At 51.7% G+C, this 12,099-nt stretch overlaps 2 protein-coding genes across 2 annotated transcripts; one reads left to right on the forward strand and one right to left on the reverse strand.

Annotated features, from left to right (window-relative positions):
• Positions 1-573: 573 nt before the first annotated feature.
• On the reverse strand, positions 574-2,125 carry ARL14 (ADP ribosylation factor like GTPase 14). Its single transcript, XM_068164261.1, has one exon. It carries the CDS (start codon positions 2,005-2,007, stop codon positions 1,423-1,425), a length of 585 nt encoding a protein of 194 aa, XP_068020362.1. The 5' UTR covers positions 2,008-2,125; the 3' UTR covers positions 574-1,422.
• Positions 2,126-8,647: 6,522 nt separating this feature from the next.
• On the forward strand, positions 8,648-10,318 carry B3GALNT1 (beta-1,3-N-acetylgalactosaminyltransferase 1 (Globoside blood group)). Its single transcript, XM_068164272.1, has 2 exons — positions 8,648-9,126; positions 9,720-10,318. Exons 1-2 carry the CDS (start codon positions 8,648-8,650, stop codon positions 10,186-10,188), a joined length of 948 nt encoding a protein of 315 aa, XP_068020373.1. The 3' UTR covers positions 10,189-10,318.
• The last annotated feature ends 1,781 nt before the right edge of the window (positions 10,319-12,099 follow it).

The raw sequence follows: 12,099 nt of genomic DNA on the forward strand, positions 1-12,099 counted from the left end.
TTACACATTGCCCCCTGCTCTGCCCTAGTGAGGTCACAGCTGGAGGACTGAGTCCAGTTCTGGGCTCCCCAGCTCAAGAGAGACAGGGAACCACTGGGGAGAGTCCAGTGGAAGCCACAAAGCTGCTGAAGGGCCTGGAGCAAAGGCTGAGAGCCCTGGGGCTGAGAGCCTGCAGAAGAGCAGCCCCAGAGGGCAGCTGAGCAATGCTCAGCAAGAGACAAAGGAGCTGTGGCAAGAGGGCAAGAGGATGGGGCCAGACTGCCCAGGGACAGGCCAAGGGGCAGTGGGCACAAACTGGAACCCAGGAGGTTATATCTCAACAGGAAGAGAAAGTTGTTTGGTGTGAGGGTGCTGGAGGCCTGGAGCAGGCTGCCCAGAGAGGTTGTGGAGTCTCCTTGTGTGGAGAGCTTCCAACCCCCCCCGGGCATTGTGCTGCTGGGCAAGCTGCTGTGGGTGCCCTGCTTTAGGAAGGGGTTGGACTGGGAGATCTCCAGAGGTCCCTTCCAGCCCTCACCATGCTGGGACTGTGGGATCCTGTGAAACTGTAGTAATGGGATGAGCAATCTTGTGCCTTTTCTGTAAAATTTAATCATATCTAAACTGATCAGTAACAAAATTTCAGGTGTGGCTTCAGTACAAGCAGGAAAGGATCCATCAAGATCTATAAAATGCTGACCAAGGAGCAGATCCCCTCCTTCCTCCCCCTTTATCCCCCATCCCCAAACCAACAGGGCTCAGCACTTGGCAGGACTGATCCCATGCTGGCTCCCTCTGCAATCCAAGAGTGCAGAAACCACAAACCCAGCACATGAACTGTAATGAGGAGATACCAGCCCTCCACCTCACACACAGCACTGGATCTCCACTCTGCCTGTGGCTGGGTGAGGAGCAGATCCCCTCTGTTAGAATCTGTATGGAGCAATCATTTCTAGAGTGCAGAAATAATCCAACAAGTATTTCAGGCTCATAGGTTCTCTGGTAGAGAACTAAGAGGTTAGGCTCTAAAGTCACCATAATTTCACAATAAATACACCCAGGGGGCATTTATTGCTCACTAACAGTTTCTCTCCCCCCTTTCCTTGCTGCACAAACAGCTCCTCTCATTCACATCTCCACACAGTGACTTAAGTATTTTAAGCACCTCTCACCTATTTCCATCTCCACCTGCTCAAACTCAGCAGCTCAGCTCCACTTTTCCCATCGTTCCACAGCCACACTGCTGAGCCGAACATCCCCAAGTGCACTACCACTAATGAAACCTTGCAGAGCAGTATCTCACAAGCACCTGCAGGCACAACTCCACAGTGTGGAAGTCCTTTATACATATTGAGAAGGGTTCTCCAGCATCCAGCATTTGCAGGTGTAGGGCTGTCCAACAAAATGAGCCGATTAACGTTCCCCAGAGCTCAACGGCAGCACCTCCTAAAGCGTCTTGATCTCCTTAAAGATGGTGGAAGTCTCCTTTGATCTGCTGTACTGCCTTGTGAAAGCAGTTAGGATTCGGAGCGCTTCTGACAAGCCTTCTCCTGTGATAGCGCAGCAGGGCTGCACGTACCAGTTCCTGTCGCTGCAGTACTTCTTCATGTTGAGCCTCCTCGTTACCTCCTCGGCGTTCCAAGCCCCTGGCAAATCCTGCTTGTTCGCCAGCACCACCACGGGGATGCCTTTGAGCGATTCAGTCTTTAAAATGACTTCAAACTCTTTCTTTGATTCCTCCAGGCGTTGCTTATCAGAGCTGTCCACCACGTAGAGCAGTCCGTCGGCCGTCTCCAGGAAGCTGCACCACGACTGCCTCATTTTCTGCTGTCCTCCAACGTCCCAAAAGGTCAGGGTGAAATCCTTCTGGGTTTCAATCATATCCACGTTAAAGCCAATCGTTGGACTCGTTAGGAAAAGGTCATTGTACCTGAACTTGTACAACAGTGTTGATTTCCCTGCAGAATCAAGTCCTAACATCACTATATTGGCTTGCTTGACTTTGGAGTGCTTGGCGTTCTGGAGACCCATCGATGCCGTGGTGTTCCCGAGGACAGCTGGAATTCTCTGTCTCCCCTGAAGCCAATTCTTGCCTTCCCGCTTGAAGTGAAGCACAGAGAGCAAAGAAAAGGAAGGGGAAGAAGCAGCTTGGTGCTATGAAAAGTAAGTAACAGCTCTGTCCAAACACACGCTGCCTTTTATCAACGTGATAACACGCAAACAGAATGAAGGTGCAGTGCTGAGTGCCAAGCCCGTGGGTGGAACAGCTGTGAGTAACCTACCAATTGGTCACAGGCACAAAGGTTACAGTCCTCCAACGTGTCTCAACGGTGAATCTCACTTCCAGAACCCTTTCTGTAGTAAATGGTGTGTGCCAAACCAGCAGCAGGGTTATTCTCCCTAATCCCCTGGTCCCGGGAACCACTAGCTGCCTGCCCTGCTCCAGAGGTGAATCCCTTCACCACCACCTCCCTTTGGAAAAGGAATGAGACACAAACACAGCCGGGGGGGAGAGGAAGCTATGAGGTTTGTCCAGAAAATGACAAGGTACCTGATTTGTTGGTGCAGCTCATCTTCCAGCCATGAGCTGACCTCAAGGGGTTTCTAACGTGGGTCTACATGGGCACCTGGACTCCACCAGCTCACAGAGGTCCATGTTAAAACGTGCCCTGCTCTAAGCAGACTCCCTCAGGGACTCCTCCTGCCTGCTCACACGTGGACTTGGCTGTTTTGGGTTATAAATTTAGTGAGTGTATGAACAAGTTTAATGCACTCTGCCTAGTGGAGACTAAATAAGGTTATTGCTGGGATTCAGCCCCCTGACAGTAACAATTCCTGTTAGTGTCATTACTCACAGGTTGCATCAGGTTGGAAGGGACCCTCAAAGGTCCTCTGGTCCAACCCCTGCAGTCAGCAGGGACACCTCCAACTAGATCAGGCTGCCCAGGGCCACAGCAAGTCTGATCTTGAATGTCTCCAGGGATGGGTCTCAACCACCTCCCTGGGCAGCCTGTTCCAGTATTTTACTACTCTCATTGTGCAGAACTTCTCCTGATGTCCAACCTAAATCTCCCCTGCTCCAGTTTTAAACCACTGCCCCTTGTCCTATCCCCACAAGCCCTTCTAAACTGTCCCTGCCTAGCCTTCCTGTAGGTCCCCTTCAGATAGTGAAATGCAGCTCTAATGTCTCCCCAGAGCCTTCTCCACACTCCATACTCCTGATGCCCACTGCTGTACGATCAAGATTTCCTTCAGGAAAGGAATGAAAAGAAGTAAAGCAACTGAGTCATTATTTTTTGGGGGGGGGGGGGGGGGTGTTGGGGGAAGGTAAGGTAGAAAATTTATTCTCATGTAATTTAATGCACATTGAGGCTCCATTCTGTGGTCAGTTAGCAGACTTATGCTGACTGGGTTGATTAGCAGACCCCACACATACCCAGCATCACAACACTCACTCGCCCTTGCGCCCCATGCACGAGGATTACTTATCTCCACTTGTCTTTGCTTTAGAAAGTCCCTCATCAGCAAAAGCACATAAAGGTCTCCTGGGCAGTGAGCTGCTGACTGATAGGTTAATCAGTCTGATAATTATGGCACTAGCTGCTCAGATATTACACGCATGGCATAAAACAAACCTCAGCCTTGACAGGCAGGTCCTAATCTGGTTTCCCTCAGAGCTAAAAGGGTTGTAGCAGAACTAACTGGGGGCAACACAAGGTGGCAGTGACACAGAATCATAGAATCATAGAATCATAGAATCATAGAATCAATAAGGTTGGAAGAGACCTCAGAGATCAACATACTCACTGTTGTAGGTTTTTCATACTTAATATCATAGATTAAGTTCAGGGTTGGGGGGTTTTCAGCAGCAGGTCACCACGTATTAAGTCAGATTGCTTGCATTTCTTTCTAAGTAATGCAGGGAAACAGACTGGAAGATGGGGAGGCAGGAAACTGTGCAAAACCCAGTCCAATGAATCATAATTCCCTGCAACACAGCCTGCCATCCCTTGAAATATGGTCCTCTGGATCCAAGGGCAAAACCTGCCCTCTGTGCGAGCCGCAACAGGACGGAGGGACGGATGGATGGATGGATGCTCTGGGTACTGGGCAGTGCTGTGATGTCAACATTACTCACAGTTCTCTGCTCTGTGTGCTTGCTCAGACCCTGTTAGATGTTTATGATCTTCACTGTTGTTTTATTACATCAGACTTATCAGTTTAAAAAAGGGATTAAGCAATGTCTGGCTTTTTACAAGCTAATTCCATTTATTTCCAGCCAGCTTCTGAAGTCCCCATGGCTTTGCGGTGTTTAATTACACCCAGACCAAATATGAGTTTGGTTCAGCATAAGGTTTTCTTTTGCAGGGCCACTTCCAGTGATCATTTCTCCCCATTGCTTTGGAGTGCATGTTCCCATGTGAGACCAAAACCGAGCTGGAGTCTGTGGCACAGGACACGACGTGATGCAGCCTCCTGCTTGCAGGTTCTAAAGCTCCAGTTGCCCTGAGAGATGAGTGTTTGAAGGAGCGAGAAATCTACCTTTTGGTCGTCCAAAGGTGTGTTTGCTTTGCTGGGGTGAGGCTATCTTACTTGTGTAGGGTTCACCTATATCTTCAATTTTAAAACCTTGGGAGTAATAAACCTGTGCTGATTGGCAGCTGATTTACCATCAGTTAACCCCAACTCAAACTTTGCACAACAAACCTTTCATCACCTGTGTAGGTTCACCTAAACTATGCAGGTTTACTGCGAAACTGTGCAGGCTCCCAAGTGGTCCGAGATGGATATTCCACCGCAGGCTTCCAAGTCCTCACCACCGTCAGCTGCAGTAGCTACACGGTTTGAAAGCGCCTGCCTTTACTTCCTGCCTTTTCTTCCTGCCTTAGGAAGAATTATTTCACTGTGAGGGTGACAGAACTGGCACAGGCTGCTCAGAGGGGCTGTGGAGTCTCCCTCCCTGGAGATACTCGAGACCTGCCTGGCTGAGTTCCTGTGTGAGCTGCTCTAGGCGATCCTGTTCTGGCGGGGGGAGGTTGGCTGGGTGACTTCTCTCGGTCCCTCCCAGCCCCTGACGTTCTGTGATTGTCTTCCCTGGAATCCATAAACTATACCCTCACACCGAACCATGGTTTCTGAAGCAGGGGCCAGCCGGAGCGGTCAGGGGGCCGGCAGGCACGGAGCCGCGCTGCAGCCATTGGCTGGCGTGCAGGGGCTGTGGCAGACCCCGTCTGAGGCCTTGCCGGCGCCCTGCCGCGGCCAGCTGCCCTGGCAGGAGGCGGAGGAGGAGGCGAGCATTTCCGGGTGCCCCCGCGGCCAGCCGGAGCCCGCTTCCCTTCCCGAGCCCTGCGGGGCACCGACCGCTACGCGTGGGAAGCGGGACGGGGCGGGGCGGGACGGGGCGGGGCGGGACGCCCTGCCCTGCCCGGCCCTGCCCTGCCCGGCCCTGCCCTGCCCGGCCGGTCAGCGGGCGGCACGGCAAGGGTAACGAAAGGGAAGGGTGGGTAGAGGAGGGCACATCGCGGCTCCACGGGGCCGACATTGGCGCTGTGGCTGCGCTGAGGCGGTGGGACCGGAGGAAGCGGGGAACGGTTACAGGTGAGGGAGGTGAGGGAGAGCGCTGGGGGCTGCTTGAGGGGAGAGCAGGGTGCGGGACGCGCTGCTGGCAGCCTGCCTTTAAACCGAAGCCAGGGAAGTGGCTTCGCGTTTGCCACTGTTTCGGCAGAGGGCGGCACATTTCCTCCTAACGAACCCTCACCTCTCAGTGCATCCCGGCGCTGCGAAAAGTTTCCTCCGAATTCTTACCTCCCAGCTGTCACCTCTCTGTGCATCCCGGCGCTGCGAAAAGTTGCCTACAACGGAGCATTAAGGTTGCTTGGGCAATCTGAAGCGAGAGCAAGTCGCTGTTAAGGGTTATTTTAAACGACTCTTTTAAAGTGGTGTTACATTAGATCAGCTTAGCTCAGGATCTTGCAAAAACTCCTTTGGTTCCTCCTGGTTATAAGCCACAGGACTCAAGGTCTTCCCCAGAACTGTTCGGGTTGGAAAAGCCTTCTAAGATCACTGAGTCCAGCCATCAACCCAAGACCACCGTGGCCTTAAGGTTTAGACCTTAAGGTCTTAAAGATTAGATTTAGAATAGAATAGAATAGAATAGAATAGAATAGAATAGAATAGAATAGAATAGAATAGAATAGAATAGACCAGACCAGGTTGGCAGAGACCTTCAAGATCATCGAGTCCAACCTATCATCCAACACCACCTAATCAACTAACCCATGGCACCAAGCACCCTATCAAGTCTCCTGCTGAACACTTCCAGGGATGGTGACTCCACCACCTCCCTGGGCAGCCCATTCCAATGGGCAATCACTCTCTCTGTCTAAAACTTCCTTCTAACCTCCAGCCTAAACCTCCCCTGGCACAGCTTAAGACTGTATCCTCTTGTTCTGCTGCTGGCTGCCTGGGAAAAGTGACCAACCTTTGCCTGTCTACAACCTCCCTTAAGGCAGTTGTGGAGCACAATAAGGTCACCCCTGAGTCTTCTTTTCTCCAGGCTAAGCAACCCCAGCTCCCTCAGCCTCTTCTAATAGGGCTTGTGTTCCAAGCCCCTCCCCAGCTTTGTTGCCCTTCTCTGGACACCTTCCAGCAGCTCAACATCCTTCCTAACCTGAGGAGCCCAGAACTGGACACAGGACTCAAGGTGTGGCCTAACCAGTGCAGTGTACAGGGGCAGAATGACCTCCCTGCTCCTGCTGGCCACACTATTCCTGATGCAAGCCAGGATGCCCTTGGCCCTTTTGACCTCCTGGGCACACTGCAGGCTCATGTTCAGCCTACCATCAACCAGCACCCCCAGGTCCCTCTCTGCCTGGCTGCTCTCAGCCACTCTGACCCCAGCCTGTAGCACTGCCTGGGGTTGTTGTGGCCAATGTGCAGCACCTGGCACTTGGATGTGTTCAATATCCTGCCCTTGGACCCTGCCCTGTCCAGCCTGTTCAGGTCCCTCTGCAGAGCCTCTCTGCCCTCCAGCAGATCATCACCTAGGGTTCTGTGAGTCTGTCTGAAGAAAAGGAGAAGCCAGGCACAGTAACAGATCTATTGCCAAATTATTTCTACTGGTAGGTTAAAAAGGGGATTCATTTTTCTGTTTTTCTGTGAAAGTTTCTAACACTATAAATCTGTGGATTTTAAATGGGACTATCCATTGGTTATTGTAGTTGCTTGGATGAACAGGGGAATTTGCCACCTCTTATCCTGTCTGCACTCAGGAATTCCTAACCTGTAGCAGTGTGTGAGGAGTCATAGAATCATAGAATCAGTAAGGTTGGAAGAGACCTCAGAGATCATCAAGTCCAACCTGTCACCCATTAGACGATTCCTCAAGATTTAATGGTGTCAAAGATGTTTTGCTGAAGATCTTGGGGACTTTTTTTTCTTCTAGTTTTTTTTTGCAGAGGTGAGGTTTGTGGAGGGGAAATCTCCAAGGTGAAAGCTGTGAGAGTTCCTCAGTGCTCCTCTCTGGGACACAGCTGATTCTCTGTGTGTGTAGCAGCTGGAATGGTGACTGCAGATTTGTCTTTGTTCTGTTGCGGCACGCTTTCAAGTGACGCTTCTGACAACAGAAGACAGACAAATGTTTGAGTAACAGCATTCTGGAAACTACTTTTTCTCTTCTTTTTCAGTAAGGAACATGCTTCAGGGGCTGTGCTGTGGATGTTAGAATAGAATAAACCAAACTAGGTTGGAAGAGACCTTCAAGATCATCGAGTCCAGCCCATCAACCAACACCACCTAAACAACTAACCCATGGCACCAAGCACCCTACAAAGTCTCCTCCTGAACACCTCCAGTGATGCTGACTCCACCACCTCCTTGGGCAGCCCATTCCAATGGGAAATCACTCTCTCTGTATAGAACTTCTTCCTAACCTCCAGCCTAAACCTCCCCTGGCACAGCTTAAGACTGTATCCTCTTGTTCTGCTGCTGGGTGCCTGGGAGAAGAGACCAACCTCTGCCTGTCTACAACCTCCCTTAAGGCAGTTGTGGAACGCAATAAGGTCACCCCTGAGTCTCCTCTTCTCCAGGCTAAGCAACCCCAGTTCCCTCAGCCTCTCCTCACAGGGCTGTGTTCCAAGCCCCTCACCAACTTTGTTGCCCTTCTCTGGACACCTTCCAGCAAGTCAACCTCCCTCCTAAACTGAGGGGCCCAGAACTGGTCACAGGACTCAAGGTGTGGCCTAACCAGTGCAGTGTACAGGGGCAGAATGACCTCCCTGCTCCTGCTGGCCACACTATTCCTGATGCAGGCCAGGATGCCCTTGGCCTTCTTGGCTACCTGGGCACACTGCAGGCTCATGTTCAGCCTACCATCAACCAGTACCCCTAGGTCCCTCTCTGCCTGGCTGCTCTCAGCCACTCTGACCCCAGCCTGTAGCACTGCCTGGGGTTGTTGTGGCCACTGTGCAGCACCTGGCACTTGGATGTGTTCAATCTCCTGCCCTTGGCCTCTGCCCATCTGTCCAGCCTGTCCAGGTCCCTCTGCAGAGCCTCTCTGCCCTCCAGCAGATCAACTCCTGCCCCCAGCTTGCTGTTGTCTGCAAATTTACTGATCTTGAAGGTCCCCAACACACTTCTGCGGAGGAGTTACCGCCCTGCGGCAGTGAATGTCATGCGTATGAGAAGGCTGCAGTGGATGTTCTTGTTTCTCCTTGCCTTCTGTGTCCTGACTCTCTGGTATGTCATCTGCCCTTCTGATGCTGGGAGTGAGCGGCTGAACCTGCTGTATTTCTATGACTATGAACCGCTTCACAGGCAGCGCTACCTCTTCACGCTGCGGGAGCGCCCCCAGTGCAAGGACATGCGTCCCTTCCTCGTCATCCTGGTGGCTTCCAGGCCTCGGGATGTGGAGTCGAGGCAGGCCATCAGGATAACCCGGGGATCTCAGCACTTCTGCTGGGGACAGCAGATTCTAACTCTCTTCTTACTAGGCAAGGATGCTGAGGGGGCAGCGCTGTTGGTGGAAGATGAGAGCATCCTGTATGGTGACATCATCCGCCAGGACTTCATGGACCCCTACAACAACCTCACCTTGAAAACCATCATGGCCTTCCAGTGGCTCACCGAGTTCTGCTCCAGCGCCAGGTTCCTCAGGAGAAGTGTGGCCAGCAGGTCGAGGGAGGTGATCCTTCCCCTCTACTCAGCCCTGGTGAGACCCCACCTGGAGTACTGTGTCCAGTTCTGGAGCCCCTATTCCAAGAGGGATGTGGAGGTGCTGGAAGGTGTCCAGAGAAGGGCCAGGAGGAAGAGCAGAGGGCTGGAGCACCTCTCCTGTGAGGACAGACTGAAGGAGTTGGGGCTGTTCAGTCTGGAGAAGAGAAGGCTCCCAGGTGACCTCACTGTGGCCTTCCAGTATCTGAAGGGGGCTCCAAGAAGGCTGGGGAGGGACTTCTCAGGATCTCAGGTAGTGCTAGGACTAGGGGGAATGGAATGAAGCTGGAGGTGGGGAGATTCAGGCTGGATGTGAGGAGGAAGTTCTTCACCATGAGAGTGGTGAAGCCCTGGAATGGGTTCTCCAGGGAGGTGGTCGAGGCCCCGTCCCTGGGGGTGTTTAAGCCCAGGCTGGATGAGGCTCTGGCCAGCCTGATCTAGTGTGGGGTGTCCCTGCCCATGGCAGGGGGGTTGGAACTAGATGATCCTTGTGCTCCCTTCCAACCCTGAATGATACTATGGTACTGTGATACTATGAAGACCGACGACGACGTCTTCATCAACACCCCCAACCTGGTGAAGTTCCTCCTGAGGCTAAACTCCTCAGAGGACGTTTTTACTGGCTATCCTCTCCTCGACAACTTTGCCTACAGAGGCTTTTACAGGAGGAGGTACATCTCCTACCGCGAGTACCCCTTCAGGCTGTACCCTCCCTACTGCAGCGGCATGGGTTACATCCTGGACGGCAGGCTGGCTCTCAGGGCTTACGAGCTGATGAGTCACGTCAAGCCCATTAAATTTGAGGATGTTTATGTTGGAATCTGCTTAAATCTGCTCAAGGTGAACGTCAGTGTTCCAGGAGAGAACCAGTTCTTTCTATATAAAATCAGGTTTGATACCTGCAGGTACAGGCAGCTGATCGCAGTGCACGGCATTATGGCCAGGGAAATGATCAGCTTCTGGCAGGATTTGTCCTCACACACTGCAGTTACCTGCCTTTGAGTCTGTCTTTATGTATAAGCTTCAGCCTGTTTGGGGTAAAAATGTTTAAAATCCAGGGCAACACAAATGTGATGGCTTGAGGCCGACCCCCTCCCCACCACGTGCAAAAATGAGACAAACGGATTGCAGAAGTGGTGGAAGGTTTAAATGGAAAATGGTGAATGTTTACGGAGAGCCAGAAGTGCAGTGACAAAAGAGATCCCAAAGCACCCCCAGAAACATCCTATCCCCACCTGAGGGTACACCTAAAACCCCCAGGGCTCTTTTTCCCCCCACCCCTCCTCCACAGTTCATGAGGTCTGTGGTGACAGGTTGGACTTGATGATCTTTGAGGTCTCTTCCAGCCTTTGTGATACTGTGAGTTAGGCTAATCTCAACTGGCCAGGTCTGAGATTGCCCTTCCACCAGGCCTTGGGCCTAGCCAGGTCCAAGGTTGGGAGACACCTCCCCCCAGTTACCGGGTGGCGGCGAGGGAAGAGAAGAGTAAGTGCCAGGACCCCCGCTGAGATGTTATAGGGGAGCAGGGCATTATGGGATGAAATACCTGGCTTCCTGTGCCCACCCACCGGGCTGGACTCCTTTGGGACACAGGAAGCGTTCCTCATGTGGACATAGCAGGGGGCACCTGGCCCAAACTGCTACAACAAAGAAACCAGAGCTCCTTCAGCTGAAGGAGGGCTGTGCTGCTGGGGCAGAACTGCCACCACAGCATGTCGCTGGGATGTTCTGATGTCCTTAGATAAAAACCCCAGGAAATCACACAGCATTTTTCCTTGTCTGTATCCTACACATGCAGGATACTTGGGAATACACTCTCCTGGCTTCTCTGACACTTGTCCATGTGGTCTGGTGGAACCACAAGACTTATACCTGGATCTTCTGCCTGTCAGTGAGGAATTATGTTTATACCAAGGCAGATGCTTCCCACATTCCCACCTGGATTGGGTTTTTTATTGTTTCTTTACAACTGCATCATCCTTGGCCACTCTCAAGTATTTGTTCTGTGCCTGGCATAACCATTCGAAGGGAGGTTGTAGACAGGCAGAGGTTGGTCTCTTCTCCCAGGCAGCCAGTACCAGAACAAGAGGACACAGTCTCAGGCTGCACCAGGGGAGATTTAGGCTGGAGGTTAGGAAGAAGTTCTACACAGAGAGAGTGATTGCCCATTGGAATGTGCTGCCCAGGGAGGTGGTGGAGTCACCATCACTGGAGGTGTTCAGGAGGAGACTTGATAGGGTGCTGGGTGCCATGGGTTAGTTGTTTAGGTGGTGTTGGATGATGGGTTGGACTCGATGATCTTGAAGGTCTCTTCCACCCTGGTGGTTGTTTATTATTATTATTATTATTATTATTACTATTACTATTATTATTATTATTATTATTATTATTATTATTATTATTATTATTCCAATGACTTTTCTATCAGTTTCACCTCTGAGCCTGTTACACCTTCTTATGTAAACACATCACCTCCATCAGCACTCCTGAGTGCTACAAAGCTGTGGCTCTTGGAGGGAGAGCAGAAGCTGTGGGAAGTTCTGAATGAATGATGCAATTTCTCTGTGTGTGTGTGTACATATTTATATTTACATAATATAAACCAGAATTGCTGGGGTGGCTTTGCTCACACTCATGTTCACAGACTGCCAGAGGGATACATCAGTGCAATTCAGTTATGAGACATCTCTCATACATCAGGATAATCAAAACCCAGGCATGTACACACATGCCTGTGCATACTGAAGAGTCTCCAAAGCTCTGGGACCAAGCAGGGAATCACAGCATCCCAGCATGGTGGGGCTGGAAGGGACCTCTGCAGATCATCCAGTCCAACCCCTCTGCTAAAGCAGGGCACCCACAGCAGCTTGCCCAGCAGCACAGTGCCCAGGGGGGGCTTTGGAATCTCCCCAA

This window comes from Melanerpes formicivorus, unplaced genomic scaffold (genome assembly GCF_026170545.1).
Source record: "Melanerpes formicivorus ecotype bairdi unplaced genomic scaffold, bMelFor1.0.p_v2 SCAF_78, whole genome shotgun sequence".
Classification (NCBI taxonomy): domain Eukaryota; kingdom Metazoa; phylum Chordata; class Aves; order Piciformes; family Picidae; genus Melanerpes; species Melanerpes formicivorus.